Source organism: Electrona antarctica (assembly GCF_951216825.1).
Source record: "Electrona antarctica genome assembly, chromosome: 9".
NCBI lineage: Eukaryota > Metazoa > Chordata > Actinopteri > Myctophiformes > Myctophidae > Electrona > Electrona antarctica.
In genome coordinates, this window is record NC_136790.1 from 3,153,338 (window position 1) to 3,173,640 (window position 20,303).

The window sequence follows — 20,303 nt, forward strand, 5'->3', positions numbered from 1 at the left end:
ATTATTAACATTGTCTGGTCGGCAGGGGACATGTCGAAGGACGGTGAGGAGGGCAACGTGATCCACTATGACGACAACGCCATCTCCAAGCTGTTGGACCGTAACCGAGACAACCCAGAGGACACCGAGATACAGAACATGAACGAGTATCTCAGCTCCTTCAAAGTGGCCCAGTATGTGGTGAAGGAGGAAGATGAAGGAGAGGTTAGTACCTCTCAGCTCAGTTCTTGCCCATGGGCTCTGTGTCACACACGCCACATGGAAAGAACTCCCGATGATACTAATGAAGGCTCTGTTCCATTCTGGTCAAACAGAGTCAGGGTGCTGCTATTGTGCATGTTGGCTCACTGGCTACACCCAGTGGGTCTCAACGTTAGCCTGGGTTCCACCCAGTGGGTCTCAACGTTAGCCTGGGTTCCAGCCTGATTCACCCACCCAGTGGGTCTCAACGTTAGCCTGGGTTCCAGCCTGATTCACCCACCCAGTGGGTCTCAACGTTAGCCTGGGTTCCAGCCTGATTCACCCACCCAGTGGGTCTCAACGTTAGCCTGGGTTCCAGCCTGATTCACCCACCCAGTGGGTCTCAACGTTAGCCTGGGTTCCAGCCTGATTCACCCACCCAGGGGGTCTCAACGTTAGCCTGGGTTCCAGCCTGATTCACCCACCCAGTGGGTCTCAACGTTAGCCTGGGTTCCACCCAGTGGGTCTCAACGTTAGCCTGGGTTCCAGCCTGATTGGCTGCGTTCCGTGGATCCGAAAGCAGCGCTGCGTGCGCAGTGACATTTTCAGATCTGCGGAACGCAGCGAATCAGGCTGGAACCCAGGCTATCTCAAAGTGTCCTTGAGCGGGATCCAAATGGCCCTGTACGGGTCTGTAACTGAGAGCTGGTCCATTTGGTTCCATTCATACACTCTCATAGTTATGGCTGGGGGTCCTTGAAAGTTTAGGTTTTCTCAGCTTTGGCGTCACACTTTTTTTGCTGTCGAACAATGTGATGTTGTGCATGCATGCATACATGCATGTACATACTGTACACATGTAATATGCAACACGTCCACAGGTCCCAAACTCTTCTCCCTTCGGGCTCCAAAACTATGGAATGCACTTCCCATTGCAGTCAAAACTGCAGATTCGCTCCCAATCTTCCGCCACAGTCTGAAAACACACCTCTTCAGACTCCATCTTAGCCCATAGCACTTGCCGTAGTACTTGACCTAGCCTCGACCTCCTACAGGCGTATGGAAAGGCTCAACTTATGTATCTTAGATAGCATTTTTATGTAAACATAGCACTGTATAGTATTAGTATATATATGCATAGTTTCATTATATAGATTTTCCACTGTTACGCTCTTAGCTTACAGTACGTATGATAACGTGATAACTACTCTCGCTCTGGATTAAGAGCGTCTGATAAATGCCTAAATTGTAAATTGTAACATATTGTTAGCAGTAGCATGCATGTAGGCTTTAGCTTATAGTATGAATGTTGTGTATATGTACTGTAGGTAAACATCATACAGTAAATACACAAAACATACATATGAACGTTAGCCTACATGCAGTACAGTACAGTACAGTACAGTACAGTACAGTACAGTACAGTACAGTACAGTACAGTACAGTACAGTGCAGTACAGTACAGTACAGTACAGTACAGTACAGTACAGTACAGTACAGTACAGTGCAGTACAGTACAGTACAGTACAGTACAGTACATATTCAACATACAGTATTTGCTGTAAGTGTGCAATGTGTTGGAAAGTGAGTATTATGGTCAGGTGCAGGCACAAGTCAGTAAATGGTTAAATGGTTTATGATATCATGTACTTAAGTAAACAAGTGACCATAACAGAGAATGGATCTGTGTGATTGACCTAATGATAAGCAGTATTAGATTTGAATATACTACAGACAGTCAACGGAATTGACTAGACGTTGCTTTGCATGAAACTGCATGGAACCAATACAACTATAGGGAAGATGGTCAGTGCTGTAGGCTAGGTTTTTTCAGATGGTATACCATAATTCATTATTGCCTGCACGACATGCACACGTACAGGCTCCGCTATACGCATGCGCTGTGCGTGGTCAATGGATAAAATCGTTAGCAGACTGTATACGCTTTTTAAAAATATCTTTGGCACGGCATTCTACGTGTACAGCGTATACCAGTAGAACACACCACTGCCTACTCCTGTATATCTTTTTATAGTCACAAATACAATGAGACCATAATTATCACTTGCCCTTTGACATGTTTTTTTTTTTTATATAGTTTTTTATTGGGGACAGTCAAGCAGTACATCTTTGCACATAGTCACCCATTTTTTTCTTTTTAAAATCATCACAAACATCAACAGACAACGCCCCCCCCCCGACGAAACAGGGACAAACAGGACAAAATAAAATAAAAATAAAAGTAAAAACAACAGGTCACAGCATGGGTCACAGTCAAGAGTATTGTACACTTGTAAGAGAGGCACTGTCTGTTAATTCTGAAATCCACAGTCCGCTATATTCGGGTCACATGCACATTTATTCCGTCATGCAGGCCCTGGACAGCAGACTCTTCACTGATTCAGGTCCAGACTGTGGCAAAGAGCTGATGGTTACTGGCGTGTCACATCATGTGTTGTCATGGGTTTTGACATACCGTGTGTGTGTGTGTGTGTGCGTGTGTGTGTGTGTGCGTGCGTACGTGTGTGCGTGCGTGCGTGCGTGCGTACGTACGTGCGTGCGTGCGTGCGTGCGTGCGTGCGTGCGTGCGTGCGTGCGTGTGCAGGAGGAAGTGCAGCGGGAGATCATCAAGCAGGAGGAGAACGTGGACCCAGACTACTGGGAGAAGCTGCTGCGTCACCACTATGAGCAGCAGCAGGAGGACCTGGCCAGGAACCTGGGCAAGGGCAAACGCATCCGCAAGCAGGTCAACTACAACGACACCACGCAGGAGGACCAAGGTTCGTTGTAAACACACACACATATACACACACATATACACACCCCTGGGCTCTTCACCCAGGTTATACACCGGCACTGTCAAATCCCCTGTTAATGTAACGACGAGTGTATACATTAAGCAAATGGACCCCTTGTGGTTAATTTGTTGGAGTGAAATTAACACTGAGGATTTTACAGTGTTGTTTTGGGGTTTTTTAGTTGTACTAATTAAGCCCTACAGCTGAGCTAGAACAGCTCATTTGTGAAGTAGGGATGTAGAGACAACTTCTATTTTTTCAAATAGAAGTTGGCTAGATATACTTGTACATAGATGCGGATTGTTTTAAAGTTAAAGCAAGATACCTATTCAATAATAGTTTTTTTTTGGAAATTGTAAGCGTTTAGCTCAACAGCAGCCGTTTGACGGCGAGTGCAAAGAGCACAGTCTTTGCAACTTAGCTCAGAGGACACATGAAGTGTCTCAGAGGACACATGAAGTCTCAGAGGACACATGAAGTGTCTCAGACGACACATGAAGTCTCAGAGGACACATGAAGTGTCAGAGGACACATGAAGTCTCAGAGGACACATGAAGTGAAGACGTGTCCACCAGAGCAGTCAACTGCTGTGCCGCATTTACAGATAACTGGTACAGTATGCATGCCCCAACTAGAGTGGTCTGTAGTAACCTGCAGTGCCATGGCGCCCCCACGTGGTCACATACAGAAGTGAATGCACTGTGCTTTTTTCTCTATGATCTGTACAATTTAGGCATTTAGCAGACGCTCTTGATCCAGAGCGACTTACATTAGGCAAGAACAAAAGTATGGGAATACATCACATATATAAAATGCATTTAACAAGAAACATGCGTAAGCTAAGAACGTAACTAGAACATATCTATATAATGACACTATACATATTAACTATACATATATACTATACTATGCTATACATATGTACTATGATGTGCTATGACTACATACAATCTGTGGCTCAGAATGGCCGGATGATCTTTCAGACAATCAGTCCGAGTACTCCGTGGGGTCCGAGGACGAGGACGAAGACTTTGAGGAGAGGCCCGAAGGTGAGTGGACGGGATGTGATGCTTTCGTCTCCATGTGCATAGTTATAGTCTGATTTATAATAATAACTTTATTTATATATAGCACCTTTCCAAAAGCAAGTTTACAAATTGCTTTACAGATAATAATAGCAGTAAAAATACAATAAGAATAAAACAAAACTAAAAACATGTAAACACAATTTAAAACATTTCATAAAAAGGCTGTGCAATAAAGGTGAGCTTTTAACCGTGATTTAAAAGAGGATACTGAGTTTGCCAGCCTGAGATCCTCAGGCAGTGAGTTCCACAGCCGAGGGGCCCGTACAGATCCTCAGGCAGTGAGTTCCACAGCCGAGGGGCCCGTACAGATCCTCAGGCAGTGAGTTCCACAGCCGAGGGGCCCGTACAGCAAAGGCCCGGTCGCCAAATTTACGCTTGGTTGCATATGGTGTTGCACATCGCAAATTGTTGATCTACAAGCTCACACCGAGTGGCGCACTATGAGCTTGTAGGTCTGCTATTTTTGAAAAATTGAAGAACCACTGACATAGAAACATAGCTTTTTCAGAAAACTGTCAGGATGTAGGAGACATTTTTAGAATCTGATCTCAGGTCAGAATGGGATAAACACTGAGGCCATCCTCTAACGGCTGCCTGTGGTCTTTCCCTCTAGGAGGTCGCAGGCATTCCCGCCGGCAGCTCAGAGGCGAAAAGGACAAGCCCCTCCCACCCCTACTGGCACGTGTAGGGGGCAACATTGAGGTATGACACCTACCTGTAGGGGGCAACATTGAGGTATGACACCTACCTGTAGGGGGCAACATTGAGGTATGACACCTACCTGTAGGGGGCAACATTGCGGTATGACACCTACCTGTAGGGGCAACATTGAGGTATGACACCTACCTGTAGGGGGCAACATTGAGGTATGACACCTACCTGTAGGGGGCAACATTGAGGTATGACACCTACCTGTAGGGGGCAACATTGAGGTATGACACCTACCTGTAGGGGCAACATTGAGGTATGACACCTACCTGTAGGGGCAACATTGAGGTATGACACCTACCTGTAGGGGCAACATTGAGGTATGACACCTACCTGTAGGGGCAACATTGAGGTATGACACCTACCTGTAGGGGCAACATTGAGGTATGACACCTACCTGTAGGGGCAACATTGAGGTATGACACCTACCTGTAGGGGCAACATTGAGGTATGACACCTACCTGTAGGGGCAACATTGAGGTATGACACCTACCTGTAGGGGGCAACATTGAGGTATGACACCTACCTGTAGGGGCAACATTGAGGTATGACACCTACCTGTAGGGGCAACATTGAGGTATGACACCTACCTGTAGGGGCAACATTGAGGTATGACACCTACCTGTAGGGGGCAACATTGAGGTATGACACCTACCTGTAGGGGCAACATTGAGGTATGACACCTACCTGTAGGGGCAACATTGAGGTATGACACCTACCTGTAGGGGGCAACATTGAGGTATGACACCTACCTGTAGGGGCAACATTGAGGTATGACACCTACCTGTAGGGGCAACATTGAGGTATGACACCTACCTGTAGGGGCAACATTGAGGTATGACACCTACCTGTAGGGGCAACATTGAGGTATGACACCTACCTGTAGGGGCAACATTGAGGTATGACACCTACCTGTAGGGGCAACATTGAGGTATGACACCTACCTGTAGGGGCAACATTGAGGTATGACACCTACCTGTAGGGGGCAACATTGAGGTATGACACCTACCTGTAGGGGGCAACATTGAGGTATGACACCTACCTGTAGGGGCAACATTGAGGTATGACACCTACCTGTAGGGGCAACATTGAGGTATGACACCTACCTGTAGGGGCAACATTGAGGTATGACACCTACCTGTAGGGGCAACATTGAGGTATGACACCTACCTGTAGGGGGCAACATTGAGGTATGACACCTACCTGTAGGGGCAACATTGAGGTATGACACCTACCTGTAGGGGCAACATTGAGGTATGACACCTACCTGTAGGGGCAACATTGAGGTATGACACCTACCTGTAGGGGGCAACATTGAGGTATGACACCTACCTGTAGGGGGCAACATTGAGGTATGACACCTACCTGTAGGGGGCAACATTGAGGTATGACACCTACCTGTAGGGGCAACATTGAGGTATGACACCTACCTGTAGGGGCAACATTGAGGTATGACACCTACCTGTAGGGGCAACATTGAGGTATGACACCTACCTGTAGGGGGCAACATTGAGGTATGACACCTACCTGTAGGGGCAACATTGAGGTATGACACCTACCTGTAGGGGCAACATTGAGGTATGACACCTACCTGTAGGGGGCAACATTGAGGTATGACACCTACCTGTAGGGGCAACATTGAGGTATGACACCTACCTGTAGGGGCAACATTGAGGTATGACACCTACCTGTAGGGGCAACATTGAGGTATGACACCTACCTGTAGGGGCAACATTGAGGTATGACACCTACCTGTAGGGGCAACATTGAGGTATGACACCTACCTGTAGGGGCAACATTGAGGTATGACACCTACCTGTAGGGGCAACATTGAGGTATGACACCTACCTGTAGGGGCAACATTGAGGTATGACACCTACCTGTAGGGGGCAACATTGAGGTATGACACCTACCTGTAGGGGCAACATTGAGGTATGACACCTACCTGTAGGGGCAACATTGAGGTATGACACCTACCTGTAGGGGCAACATTGAGGTATGACACCTACCTGTAGGGGCAACATTGAGGTATGACACCTACCTGTAGGGGCAACATTGAGGTATGACACCTACCTGTAGGGGGCAACATTGAGGTATGACACCTACCTGTAGGGGGCAACATTGAGGTATGACACCTACCTGTAGGGGCAACATTGAGGTATGACACCTACCTGTAGGGGGCAACATTGAGGTATGACACCTACCTGTAGGGGCAACATTGAGGTATGACACCTACCTGTAGGGGGCAACATTGAGGTATGACACCTACCTGTAGGGGCAACATTGAGGTATGACACCTACCTGTAGGGGCAACATTGAGGTATGACACCTACCTGTAGGGGCAACATTGAGGTATGACACCTACCTGTAGGGGCAACATTGAGGTATGACACCTACCTGTAGGGGCAACATTGAGGTATGACACCTACCTGTAGGGGGCAACATTGAGGTATGACACCTACCTGTAGGGGCAACATTGAGGTATGACACCTACCTGTAGGGGCAACATTGAGGTATGACACCTACCTGTAGGGGGCAACATTGAGGTATGACACCTACCTGTAGGGGGCAACATTGAGGTATGACACCTACCTGTAGGGGCAACATTGAGGTATGACACCTACCTGTATATTGTCCTTGGCTGGACACATTGCTGTGCGTTATGAGACACATTGCTGTGCGTTATGAGACACATTGCTGTGCGTTATGAGACACATTGCTGTGTGTTATGAGACACATTGCTGTGCGTTATGAGACAGCATATAAACCAACACATCAGAAAGTGTCAGAAGGTGCGATCATAGAAATAAACATACATTTCCATTTGTGTCACTAGTGCTTCTATGTCATATACAGAAGAGAAAGTAATCAATCCAAGGGGGCCTCTATGAAGATGTTTAATATGAAGATGCGATTGTTATGGAATCATAGCAATAAGCATGTACAGTGTATTATAGTGAAGTGCAACACAGATAAGGCAGCAGCTATACTACTGTACAAAGTGCCAACCTGTGAGGTTTATGGTATTTATTAGTGAGACTGAAAGGACAAATCGCACCACACACTGAATCAACCTGACATATTTGCTTGGTAAATACTGAGCAAAGGCCTTTGGGTATTATTCCTATCAGATGCAGTGACCTGCCATAATGGGTATTATTCCTATCAGATGCAGTGACCTGCCGCCATAATTGCGAACGCACTGAGCACTAACTATGAGACCTAGCAGAACATGTCTGTCTGTCTGTCTGTCTGTCTGTCTGTCTGTCTGTCTGTCTGTCTGTCTGTCTGTCTGTCTGTCACGCTGTAACACCACCCGCCCGCCACCAGAGGGCGCAGCTGTATCACACATAAAAAAAACGTACAAAAAAAACTTAAAGAAAACTAAAAAAACACACACACACACACATACGCACGCACACATACACACACTAAAAAAAACGTTAAAAAAAAACGTAACTTAAAAAAACGTAACTTAAAAAAACACACACATACGCACGCACACATACACACACTAAAAAAAACTTTAAAAAAAAAACGTAACTTAAAAAAAAACTTAAAAAAGTACGTAAGTTATTCTAATTGTTGTTATTGCAATGTACGAGCTGCGTTCGCTTCCCGCGTTCGCACGTCTTACTTGTGTTATGAATGTTATCCGGTATATTGTTATGAATATGTGCAAAATGTGCCATTATATTCTCCTCATCTCAGGTACTGGGCTTCAACGCTCGCCAGAGGAAAGCCTTCCTCAACGCCATCATGCGCTGGGGCATGCCGCCTCAGGATGCTTTCAACTCCCATTGGTTGGTCAGGGACCTGAGAGGGAAGAGCGAGAGGGAATTCAGGTAAGGCCAGCTGACAGGATTCCCGGGTGGGGGTACAGGTTCTCTAAATAGGTATTTTCCTTGTCCTCTGTCTTTGAAGGCAGGGGATCAACGTCTACCTTCTCTGTGGGCCTCTCGGTGTCTTTACAGGGCTCCGCTGAAGATAAAAGAAATGCAAATGTTCAGCTAAACTTGCAACCCTGGAACCCTGCGGGAAGCAGCATAAAGGTCATGCCTCTGTCTCACCTTTAGGCGAGGTTTGACTGGAGGGCATTTCTGTCTGTTTCAAAGCAGGCTCCTTAGAATACATACACATTTCTTCGAGCGATTTCACGTTTGGCTATGTTAACCATAGTCAGTTCTGTTCATAACTAAACTCACCATTTCTTTTGTAACTCCATGTATTATAAATCTACTAATCTCGCATTGGGCGCCGGAAGGAATCGGACCGGGCCTGCCTCAATGCATATAAATTTGTTAAGGTGCATGAGGCCAAACTGAGGGGGCACGGAGGCCATCGCTTCCACGAACAATTCCGACCATTAATCCATTTTGGGCGGAAACCCCTTTTGGTGTTTTAAACATTATGTTATAATTTAGCTATTGAAAAATAGCAAATCTACAAGCTCATAGCGCGCCACCGAGTGGCGCGCTACGAGCTTGTAGGTCTGCTATTTTTGAAAAATCGTTAAAATGTGGCGCAAATCATTGAATATATATTCAGAGCGAACATTTTTAACTAAAATATTTGCTTCTGGGGGGTCCCTGGAACTACATATTTTGAGATGGGGGTCCGTGGTCCAATAGAGATAATTCTGGGGGTCCTTGACATGAAAAAGGTTGAGCACCACTGACATAGAAACATGTTTTTTTCAGAAAAATGTTAGGATTTTAGATTTTTTTAATCGACCTCAGTCCAAAATGGAAAGTTACAAGCAACATGCAAAGGTTTTTAGCTGTGACCTCGCAATTTAAGGAGCTGGTCGTTCAGCGGTCAGTCTGTCCATCATGTCTAAGTGCACGGCGAGAGCAGGTCATAGTGTTTCAGGGTGCAGAGCGAGAGCAGGTCATAGTGTTTCAGTGCAGAGCGAGAGCAGGTCATAGTGTTTCAGTGCAGAGCGAGAGCAGGTCATAGTGTTTCAGTGCAGAGCGAGAGCAGGTCATAGTGTTTCAGTGCAGAGCGAGAGCAGGTCATAGTGTTTCAGAGCGAGAGCAGGTCATAGTGTTTCAGTGCAGAGCGAGAGCAGGTCATAGTGTTTCAGTGCAGAGCGAGAGCAGGTCATAGTGTTTCAGGGTGCAGAGTGAGAGCAGGTCATAGTGTTTCAGTGCAGAGCGAGAGCAGGTCATAGTGTTTCAGTGCAGAGCGAGAGCAGGTCATAGTGTTTCAGAGCGAGAGCAGGTCATAGTGTTTCAGAGCGAGAGCAGGTCATAGTGTTTCAGGGTGCAGAGCGAGAGCAGGTCATAGTGTTTCAGGGTGCAAAGCGAGAGCAGGTCATAGTGTTTCAGTGCAGAGCGAGAGCTGGTCATAGTGTTTCAGGGTGCAGAGCGAGAGCAGGTCATAGTGTTTCAGTGCAGAGCGAGAGCAGGTCATAGTGTTTCAGAGCGAGAGCAGGTCATAGTGTTTCAGAGCGAGAGCAGGTCATAGTGTTTCAGTGCAGAGCGAGAGCAGGTCATAGTGTTTCAGTGCAGAGCGAGAGCAGGTCATAGTGTTTCAGAGCAGAGCGAGAGCAGGTCATAGTGTTTCAGGGTGCAGAGCGAGAGCAGGTCATAGTGTTTCAGTGCAGAGTGAGAGCAGGTCATAGTGTTTCAGGGTGCAGAGTGAGAGCAGGTCATAGTGTTTCAGGGTGCAGAGCGAGAGCAGGTCATAGTGTTTCAGGGTGCAGAGTGAGAGCAGGTCATAGTGTTTCAGAGCGAGAGCAGGTCATAGTGTTTCAGGGTGCAGAGCGAGAGCAGGTCATAGTGTTTCAGGGTGCAGAGCGAGAGCAGGTCATAGTGTTTCAGGGTGCAGAGCGAGAGCAGGTCATAGTGTTTCAGGTCATAGTGTTTCAGGTCATAGTGTTTCAGAGCGAGAGCAGGTCATAGTGATAGTTAATTCTGGGGGTCCTTGACATGAAAAAGGTTGAGCACCACTGACATAGAAACATGTTTTTTTCAGAAAAATGTTAGGATTTAGAAGCCTTTTTTTAATCGACCTCAGTCCAAAATGGAAAGTTACAAGCAACATGCAAAGGTTTTTAGCTGTGACCTCGCAATTTAAGGAGCTGGTCGTTCAGCGGTCAGTCTGTCCATCATGTCTAAGTGCAGAGCGAGAGCAGGTCATAGTGTTTCAGTGCAGAGCGAGAGCAGGTCATAGTGTTTCAGTGCAGAGCGAGAGCAGGTCATAGTGTTTCAGTGCAGAGCGAGAGCAGGTCATAGTGTTTCAGTGCAGAGCGAGAGCAGGTCATAGTGTTTCAGTGCAGAGCGAGAGCAGGTCATAGTGTTTCAGTGCAGAGCGAGAGCAGGTCATAGTGTTTCAGAGCGAGAGCAGGTCATAGTGTTTCAGTGCAGAGCGAGAGCAGGTCATAGTGTTTCAGAGCGAGAGCAGGTCATAGTGTTTCAGGGTGCAGAGCGAGAGCAGGTCATAGTGTTTCAGGGTGCAGAGTGAGAGCAGGTCATAGTGTTTCAGTGCAGAGTGAGAGCAGGTCATAGTGTTTCAGTGCAGAGCGAGAGCAGGTCATAGTGTTTCAGGGTGCAGAGCGAGAGCAGGTCATAGTGTTTCAGGGTGCAGAGCGAGAGCAGGTCATAGTGTTTCAGGGTGCAGAGCGAGAGCAGGTCATAGTGTTTCAGGGTGCAGAGCGAGAGCAGGTCATAGTGTTTCAGTGCAGAGCGAGAGCAGGTCATAGTGTTTCAGTGCAGAGCGAGAGCAGGTCATAGTGTTTCAGTGCAGAGCGAGAGCAGGTCATAGTGTTTCAGTGCAGAGCGAGAGCAGGTCATAGTGTTTCAGTGCAGAGCGAGAGCAGGTCATAGTGTTTCAGAGCAGAGCGAGAGCAGGTCATAGTGTTTCAGTGCAGAGCGAGAGCAGGTCATAGTGTTTCAGTGCAGAGCGAGAGCAGGTCATAGTGTTTCAGTGCAGAGCGAGAGCAGGTCATAGTGTTTCAGTGCAGAGCGAGAGCAGGTCATAGTGTTTCAGTGCAGAGCGAGAGCAGGTCATAGTGTTTCAGTGCAGAGCGAGAGCAGGTCATAGTGTTTCAGAGCAGAGCGAGAGCAGGTCATAGTGTTTCAGTGCAGAGCGAGAGCAGGTCATAGTGTTTCAGTGCAGAGTGAGAGCAGGTCATAGTGTTTCAGGGTGCAGAGTGAGAGCAGGTCATAGTGTTTCAGGGTGCAGAGTGAGAGCAGGTCATAGTGTTTCAGGGTGCAGAGCGAGAGCAGGTCATAGTGTTTCAGGGTGCAGAGTGAGAGCAGGTCATAGTGTTTCAGAGCGAGAGCAGGTCATAGTGTTTCAGGGTGCAGAGCGAGAGCAGGTCATAGTGTTTCAGGGTGCAGAGCGAGAGCAGGTCATAGTGTTTCAGGTCATAGTGTTTCAGGTCATAGTGTTTCAGGTCATAGTGTTTCAGAGCGAGAGCAGGTCATAGTGTTTCAGTGCAGAGCGAGAGCAGGTCATAGTGTTTCAGTGCAGAGTGAGAGCAGGTCATAGTGTTTCAGGGTGCAGAGTGAGAGCAGGTCATAGTGTTTCAGGGTGCAGAGTGAGAGCAGGTCATAGTGTTTCAGGGTGCAGAGCGAGAGCAGGTCATAGTGTTTCAGGGTGCAGAGTGAGAGCAGGTCATAGTGTTTCAGAGCGAGAGCAGGTCATAGTGTTTCAGGGTGCAGAGCGAGAGCAGGTCATAGTGTTTCAGGGTGCAGAGCGAGAGCAGGTCATAGTGTTTCAGGTCATAGTGTTTCAGGTCATAGTGTTTCAGGTCATAGTGTTTCAGTGCAGAGCGAGAGCAGGTCATAGTGTTTCAGTGCAGAGCGAGAGAAGGTCATAGTGTTTCAGTGCAGAGCGAGAGAAGGTCATAGTGTTTCAGGGATTACGTGCGTGTTGTTGTCCCCGTCAGGGCTTATGTGTCTCTCTTTATGAGACATCTGTGCGAGCCGGGAGCAGACGGAGCCGAGACCTTCGCAGATGGAGTCCCACGTGAGGGTCTGTCCCGCCAGCATGTTCTCACACGGATCGGAGTCATGTCCCTCGTCAGGAAAAAGGTACCGTTCAAGCTGTTCCACCGGGTTAAGAGATATATGCAGGGCCTGGGCCATGGCTCAGTGGTCCAGGCACCTTGGCTGGTAATCCAGTCTGGCAATGTGCCGCGGGTTCGACTCCCAATCTCGACGGCCTTTACTGCATGTCTTCCCCCCATCTCTCTCCCCATTTCCTGTCAGCCTACTGTCTGTCCCTCCATAAAAAAATATAAAATAAAGGCAAAAGCCACACAAAAAACATTTAAAGAGATATACGCAGGCCAGTGTGGCATCTTTTTTATTTTTTTATTTTTTTTTACTCTTTTTTTTTTAGAAATATGCAAGACAAATATCAACAGAAATACAAAATCCAAAAACAGAAGAGGTCATGGGATGCACAGCAACAAGTAACAACATCTTGTGGTCAATGCAAGAGCTAAGCGGGGGGAAACATTAGCATGGTACAAGCATACAAGAGCTAAGCGGGGGAAACATTAGCATGGTACTAGCATACAAGAGCTAAGCGGGGGAAACATTAGCATGGTACTAGCATACAAGAGCTAAGCGGGGGAAATATTAGCATGGTACTAGCATACAAGAGCTAAGCGGGGGAAACATTAGCATGGTACTAGCATGCCTGTTTTTCTAGGAAGAGGTAACCTCGCCTCACCAAGCTTTCCACCACCTCGGAGGAAAGCCTAGTCTCTGTTTCAAAAGTCTGTATGATCCTGTCGGGAGCGGATGATATCGTTACGTCATGTTGTAGTATTGTTTTGTAGTCGATCAGGCAGGAACAACAGGCGGTAACTTTATATATATCTATGGCAACTTCCTTTTCATTTTCTCAATAAAAGCTCTCGTAGCCTGTAGCTTTTATTGAGAAAAATCGGTTTGAGGGAAAAGGAAGTTGCCGCCTGTTGTTCCTGCCTGTCGACTATCATCCGCTTCCGACAGGATCATATACCTAAATGAAATGGTGCCCATGCTAAGGAAGAGGTATCTATTCTCACATACAAATTACAAATTTCAATTTTAAATATGAATTTTAATTGATATGAAGTTTCTTTTCTTTTTTTTCTTCCTATAATTGTACTTGTTCTACGATAGGTAATAATCTAAGTCATCATTATTAGCATTATTAGCATTATTAGCATATTATCATTTATTTCATTTATATCACCATGCTAGGCCGCCTGGCGTCAGACATACAGTGAAAGTGGTTGTTGGAAACCCCATATATATTTTTTCCAAACAATGCATGTGTGGCCATACAAATCTGTTAGCCTAACTCAGAGAAATATGAATAGTACCTGGGCACTACAGGTGAGACTACCCAAGTAAAATATGCTGGAGCACTTGACTGGTCTGCACATGTTTTATTGTTTTCCTACTATAAGGAAGACAAAGGTCGAAACGTCAGTCACCCCTGCAAATCAATAAAACACGTGCAGACCAGTCGAGTGCTCCACTATATTTTATTTGGGTAGTTATTTGAGCACCAACGAGCCCTTTTATCTTCTGTTGGCTGAAGCGCACATGGACCTTTTACCTGATAACCTGACTGTCAGCTAGTTTACCTGATAACCTGACTGTCAGCTAGTTTACCTGATAACCTGACTGTCAGCTAGTTTACCTGATAACCTGACTGTCAGCTAGTTTACCTGATAACCTGACTGTCAGCTAGTTTACCTGATAACCTGACTGTCAGCTAGTTTACCTGATAACCTGACTGTCAGCTAGTTTACCTGATAACCTGACTGTCAGCTAGTTTACCTGATAACCTGACTGTCAGCTAGTTTACCTGATAACCTGACTGTCAGCTAGTTTACCTGATAACCTGACTGTCAGCTAGTTTACCTGATAACCTGACTGTCAGCTAGTTTACCTGATAACCTGACTGTCAGCGTGTATCACTCAGAGCTAGTTTAACTACATTAACGCTGGCATCCCTATTTCAGGACATGTCATTATAGGCGAAAGTTTTCAATTTCTTTTTAAAAATTCAAAACATTTTACAGTTTCTGTCAAACACCCTTGTGTGTGCTGCTGCTGTGTGTGTAGGTGCAAGAGTTTGAGCATGTGAACGGGAAGTTGAGTTCTCCGGACCTGATTCCTATTGGGATAGAGTTGAAGAAACTGAGCGAGAGTCTGTCATCTGATCCCAACACCCCTGTGCCTGCCAGCCCCATCGCTACGCAGCCCGGCACTCCAGTCCCACCAGGTCAGTCCCACCAGGTCACCCCTGTGCCTGCCAGCCCCATCGCTACGCAGCCCCACCAGGTCCACCAGGTCAGTCCCACCAGGTCACCCCTGTGCCTGCCAGCCCCATCGCTACGCAGCCCGGCTCTCCAGTCCCACCAGGTCAGTCCCACCAGGTCACCCCTGTGCCTGCCAGCCCCATCGCTACGCAGCCCGGCACTCCAGTCCCACCAGGTCAAAAAGCAATCTCTGCACGGGTTATTGTTTCTCTTTTGTAAGATTGCAGAAGCAGAGTTCACACCCATAGAAAAAAGTTTTTCTTGATTAAAGTGAAAAAGAATTCACATTCTACTTTTTTTTTATCAGAGAAGACAGAGTCTCTCTCGGGCTCAGCGGAGGATAAAGAGGCGACGGACCAAGATAACAAGAAACTGTCAGAACAGGAAGTGAGCGGATTTTGTTTTTTTAAATCCTACACCTATCTCCTCCATTCTTTCCTCCTTGATTGTCTTGTCCATCTTCCCACAGTCCATCACACTTTGACCATTCTCCCCTCATCATTGTCAAAGTGTGATTCTGTCAAAAACTGACACCTCTTAACTCACCTCTCTGCCCTCCCATCTCCGTCTCCCCTCGGTCTGCTTCTTTTTTATTATTTCTCTCCACAGGCTCCTGCCAGCACAGAGACAACCTCCGCACCCGAGAAGCCAGCTGACAGTGACGAGAACAAGGCCGGTTCGGAGGAGAAAGCAGGGGAAGAGAGGGACCGAACAGAGTCGCCCTCTGCAAAGATGGAGCCGGCAATCAACTCTAAGGAGCCTGCTTTGAAACAGACAGAAATGCCCTCCAGTCAAACCTCGCCTAAAGGTGAGACAGAGGCATGACCTTTATGCTGCTTCCCGCAGGGTTCCAGGGTTGCAAGTTTAGCTGAGCATTTGCATTTCTTTTATCTTCAGCGGAGCCCTGTAAAGACACAGAGAGGCCCACAGAGAAGGTAGACGTTGATCCCCTGCCTTCAAAGACAGAGGACAAGGAAAATAAGCCAGGTACACATTTGAGGCTCTTCTTTAATTCATCAGTGATGCAACGGACATGAAAATGTCCTCTTGAGATGTTCTTGTTTTTCTTCTGCAGTTGCTGAAGATGTCAAGAGTGAGGACGCATCGGAAGGTCGGATAAACGGAGAGAAAGATGTACTGGAGGACACAGAAGAGGGCAGAAGGGAGGACAAAAATGGATGCAAAACCAGGTTCATGTTCAATATCGCCGATGGAGGCTTTACAGGTGAGCAATGGCAAATGTATAGTTCATCATATGGTACATCGTTGGCAAACCATGCATTTTTAACCAGGCAAGCTAACTGCAGGTGCATTATTATTCTTTGTAGGGACAGAGAGGGTTACACGTACGCCAATCTAGGGACCCATTTGGGGTCCTTTGTTTTTGCCTCTGGGGGAACCACCTCCTTTTTTGTGTAGATAGAGACATGAACTCGGTTTCGCTCCTCCCCTTTCATAGTCCACTTCCTCCCAGGCGCTTCTGTCTTTCCTATTCTTACTAACAACAACACTACATGTTTAAGGCACCAGGTGTGGCCGGGGGCATGTTGTTAAATTATCCCTAAAATTGCTATCTTGCCCCCCATACACGTTTGGGAAAGCCCATAGCGCATTCTAAAACCACCCGATATACCAAATTCCATTGATAGAGAGCACGCCTGCTTTATTTCACCCCCTGTTCTCACTCCCCTTGCAAGGCTTGTTTTGGTTTATCTTACAGTACCTTTACAGCCTTTCATTGTATCGCTCCCCCGGTCGATTGGCAACACGGAAGTGTTCTGTGGGGGAAAAAATCCATTTCGACATAGCGTTCATAGCCTTGTTGCTGTTTGAAAACAGCATGCCTTCTGAAAAACACCAGAGATAAATCCATCTGTTGGAACTGCAACTCCAGTGTTTTTACACAAGATGGTGCTGACTTTGACAAATCATCATCAATCATCATCAAAGTCGTCCTTGTCAGAGAACGCCATTCAAACACCAGATCAAACTACATGTTATCTCTGATAAGGCTTTGATAAGCATAACTGGCAACTGCTGATAAAAACACAACTTATTGACACAAGGAATGAACCGTCGAATTACGTCCGTCCGTCCGTCCGTCCTTCCTTCCGTCCGTCCGTCTGTCCGTTACCAGCTAATCCGATCCATGCCAAACTTTGCACACACACTCCCTGGATGCCAACGACGAACCTCTGCCCCAAATATTCCTCAACGGCCTGTTATAGCGCCACCATGAGGCCGATTTAGGCAAAACACATTTCTGTAGATTACTCGTACACATTTTATCCATACATCACACAATTTGGTATACACTATCTCCATAGTCATGTGATCAACACGGATCTTCACCATTTCCCATCTTCCATCCTGATTGGCTAAGATTGGCTTCCAAAGCTCACATGATTGGTCAACACAATGCCACAAATCACAAACACAGTGTGCAATTTCCGTGAAATTATACACGCACATTTCCACTAGGCCGAGGACGACATGCCACTAATTTTTTCCCAAAAAAATAAAATAAATAAAAACAAAAAAACTTTTTTATATTAAATGGTAAATGGTAAATGGTGCCTTTATCCAAGGCGCTTTACATTTTGTACATTACATTCACCCATTCACACACACATTCATACACCGATGGCAGCGGAAACCATACCAAGGCACCAACCAGCACATCGGGAGCAATTAGGGGTTCAGTGTCTTGCTCAAGGACACTTCGACAGTAACTCTGGGGGAGCCCGGGTTCGAACTGGCAACCTTGCGGTTCCCATCCAGGCACTCTACCCCTGAGCCACCGCCGCCCTCCTAAACATTTTGCCAAACATCACACACACTCCTGTCCTCCTGGTGGAGGATAGTTTAATGTCGGACACTACCTAACGTTGTTCTAATTAAAACATGCATGGTAAGGTTTAAATGGTATAATAACTATGGCAGACAGAGTATGGCAGAGTTGGATTTGTTTTGCCCTGGGGGTATCTAATCCTCTCTGGGGGTATCTAATCCTCTCTGGGGGTATCTAATCCTCTCTGCCCTGGGGGTATCTAATCCTCTCTGCCCTGGGGGTATCTAATCCTCTCTGGGGGTATCTAATCCTCTCTGGGGGTATCTAATCCTCTCTGCCCTGGGGGTATCTAATCCTCTCTGCCCTGGGGGTATCTAATCCTCTCTGCCCTGGGGGTCTCTAATCCTCTCTGCCCTGGGGGTATCTAATCCTCTCTGCCCTGGGGGTATCTAATCCTCTCTGCCCTGGGGGTATCTAATCCTCTCTGCCCTGGGGGTATCTAATCCTCTCTTCTGCCCTGGGGGTATCTAATCCTCTCTTGGCCCTGGGGGTATCTAATCCTCTCTGCCCTGGGGGTATCTAATCCTCTCTGGGGGTATCTAATCCTCTCTGCCCTGGGGGTATCTAATCCTCTCTGGGGGTATCTAATCCTCTCTGGGGGTATCTAATCCTCTCTGCCCTGGGGGTATCTAATCCTCTCTGGGGGTATCTAATCCTCTCTGGGGGTATCTAATCCTCTCTGGGGGTATCTAATCCTCTCTGCCCTGGGGGTATCTAATCCTCTCTGCCCTGGGGGTATCTAATCCTCTCTGGGGGTATCTAATCCTCTCTGGGGGTATCTAATCCTCTCTGGGGGTATCTAATCCTCTCTGCCCTGGGGGTATCTAATCCTCTCTGCCCTGGGGGTATCTAATCCTCTCTGCCCTGGGGGTATCTAATCCTCTCTGCCCTGGGGGTCTCTAATCCTCTCTGCCCTGGGGGTATCTAATCCTCTCTGCCCTGGGGGTATCTAATCCTCTCTGCCCTGGGGGTATCTAATCCTCTCTGCCCTGGGGGTATCTAATCCTCTCTGCCCTGGGGGTCTCTAATCCTCTCTGCCCTGGGGGTATCTAATCCTCTCTGCCCTGGGGGTATCTAATCCTCTCTGGGGGTATCTAATCCTCTCTGGGGGTATCTAATCCTCTCTGGGGGTATCTAATCCTCTCTGCCCTGGGGGTATCTAATCCTCTCTGCCCTGGGGGTATCTAATCCTCTCTGCCCTGGGGGTATCTAATCCTCTCTGCCCTGGGGGTCTCTAATCCTCTCTGCCCTGGGGGTATCTAATCCTCTCTGCCCTGGGGGTATCTAATCCTCTCTGCCCTGGGGGTATCTAATCCTCTCTGCCCTGGGGGTATCTAATCCTCTCTGCCCTGGGGGTATCTAATCCTCTCTGCCCTGGGGGTATCTAATCCTCTCTGCCCTGGGGGTATCTAATCCTCTCTGCCCTGGGGGTATCTAATCCTCTCTTCTGCCCTGGGGGTATCTAATCCTCTCTTGGCCCTGGGGGTATCTAATCCTCTCTTGGGCCCTCAGAGCTACACACCCTCTGGCAAACAGAGGAGCGAGCGGCGCTGTCATCTGGGAAGATGTATGACATTTGGCACCGTCGCCATGACTACTGGCTGCTGGCTGGCATCGTAACGTATCCTTTCTTCAGACCTATAGAGAAGAAGACTCTTTGAATATCTGCCAAAGTAATGTAATTATTTCCAAACTACTGGAGCCGTGGGAGTTGATTTAACTGACAAAGTGATAATTGCGACCATTTACCACTTCAGCAACCCACTTTCCTCTTGCATTACTTGGATCTGTTCGATCCAAGCATGATCGGCATTTGTATTCCTTGACCAGGGTTGTGTTTCAGACATGGCTATGCCCGCTGGCAGGACATCCAGAATGACCCACGCTACGCCTTCCTCAATGAGCCCTTCAAGACTGAGATGCACAAGGGCAACTACCTAGAGATGAAGAACAAGTTCCTGGCTCGGCGTTTTAAGGTGGGTTTGGGGGATTCTAGTCTCTAAACCAGTGATTCTCAATGCTTTAATTTCAAGAAACTCCAGTTTGCATTTGGCCATAGAATTCATATTTTCATAAAATATCTTATCTCTGGGACTCCAATCTACAATGTAAACTAGTCCCCAGTGTTAATTTCTGGAACCAAATAGAACCAACTGGACCCAACTGGACCCTTACTGATTCATTTGGTTTCATTTGTACATTCTCTGAGTTACAGACCTAGACGGCTCCATTTAGTTCCTGACTATGAGACATTTCACTGGGGGTCCCCAGACCCTTCACTGGGGGTCCCCAGACCCCACATGGAGAACCAGTGCTCTAACTGTAAAATAATAATAATAATACATAATAAATAATCCTACCACCTTAGAGAGAGAGCGAGTGCATTTTCTGGCACTCTTCCG

At 47.1% G+C, this 20,303-nt stretch overlaps 1 protein-coding gene across 1 annotated transcript in view; it reads left to right on the top strand.

Annotated features, from left to right (window-relative positions):
• chd5 (chromodomain helicase DNA binding protein 5) overlaps positions 1-20,303 on the top strand; it is an 80,980-nt gene that overhangs the window by 52,873 nt on the left and 7,804 nt on the right. The window contains exons 24-36 of the mRNA XM_079509246.1: positions 26-204; positions 2,786-2,960; positions 3,941-4,027; positions 4,680-4,768; positions 8,486-8,619; positions 12,672-12,816; positions 14,854-15,013; positions 15,358-15,437; positions 15,660-15,858; positions 15,948-16,037; positions 16,126-16,275; positions 19,414-19,522; positions 19,745-19,877. Coding sequence (XP_079365372.1) covers positions 26-204; positions 2,786-2,960; positions 3,941-4,027; positions 4,680-4,768; positions 8,486-8,619; positions 12,672-12,816; positions 14,854-15,013; positions 15,358-15,437; positions 15,660-15,858; positions 15,948-16,037; positions 16,126-16,275; positions 19,414-19,522; positions 19,745-19,877 — 1,730 coding nt within the window. The remainder of the gene's footprint in view (positions 1-25; positions 205-2,785; positions 2,961-3,940; positions 4,028-4,679; positions 4,769-8,485; positions 8,620-12,671; positions 12,817-14,853; positions 15,014-15,357; positions 15,438-15,659; positions 15,859-15,947; positions 16,038-16,125; positions 16,276-19,413; positions 19,523-19,744; positions 19,878-20,303) is intronic.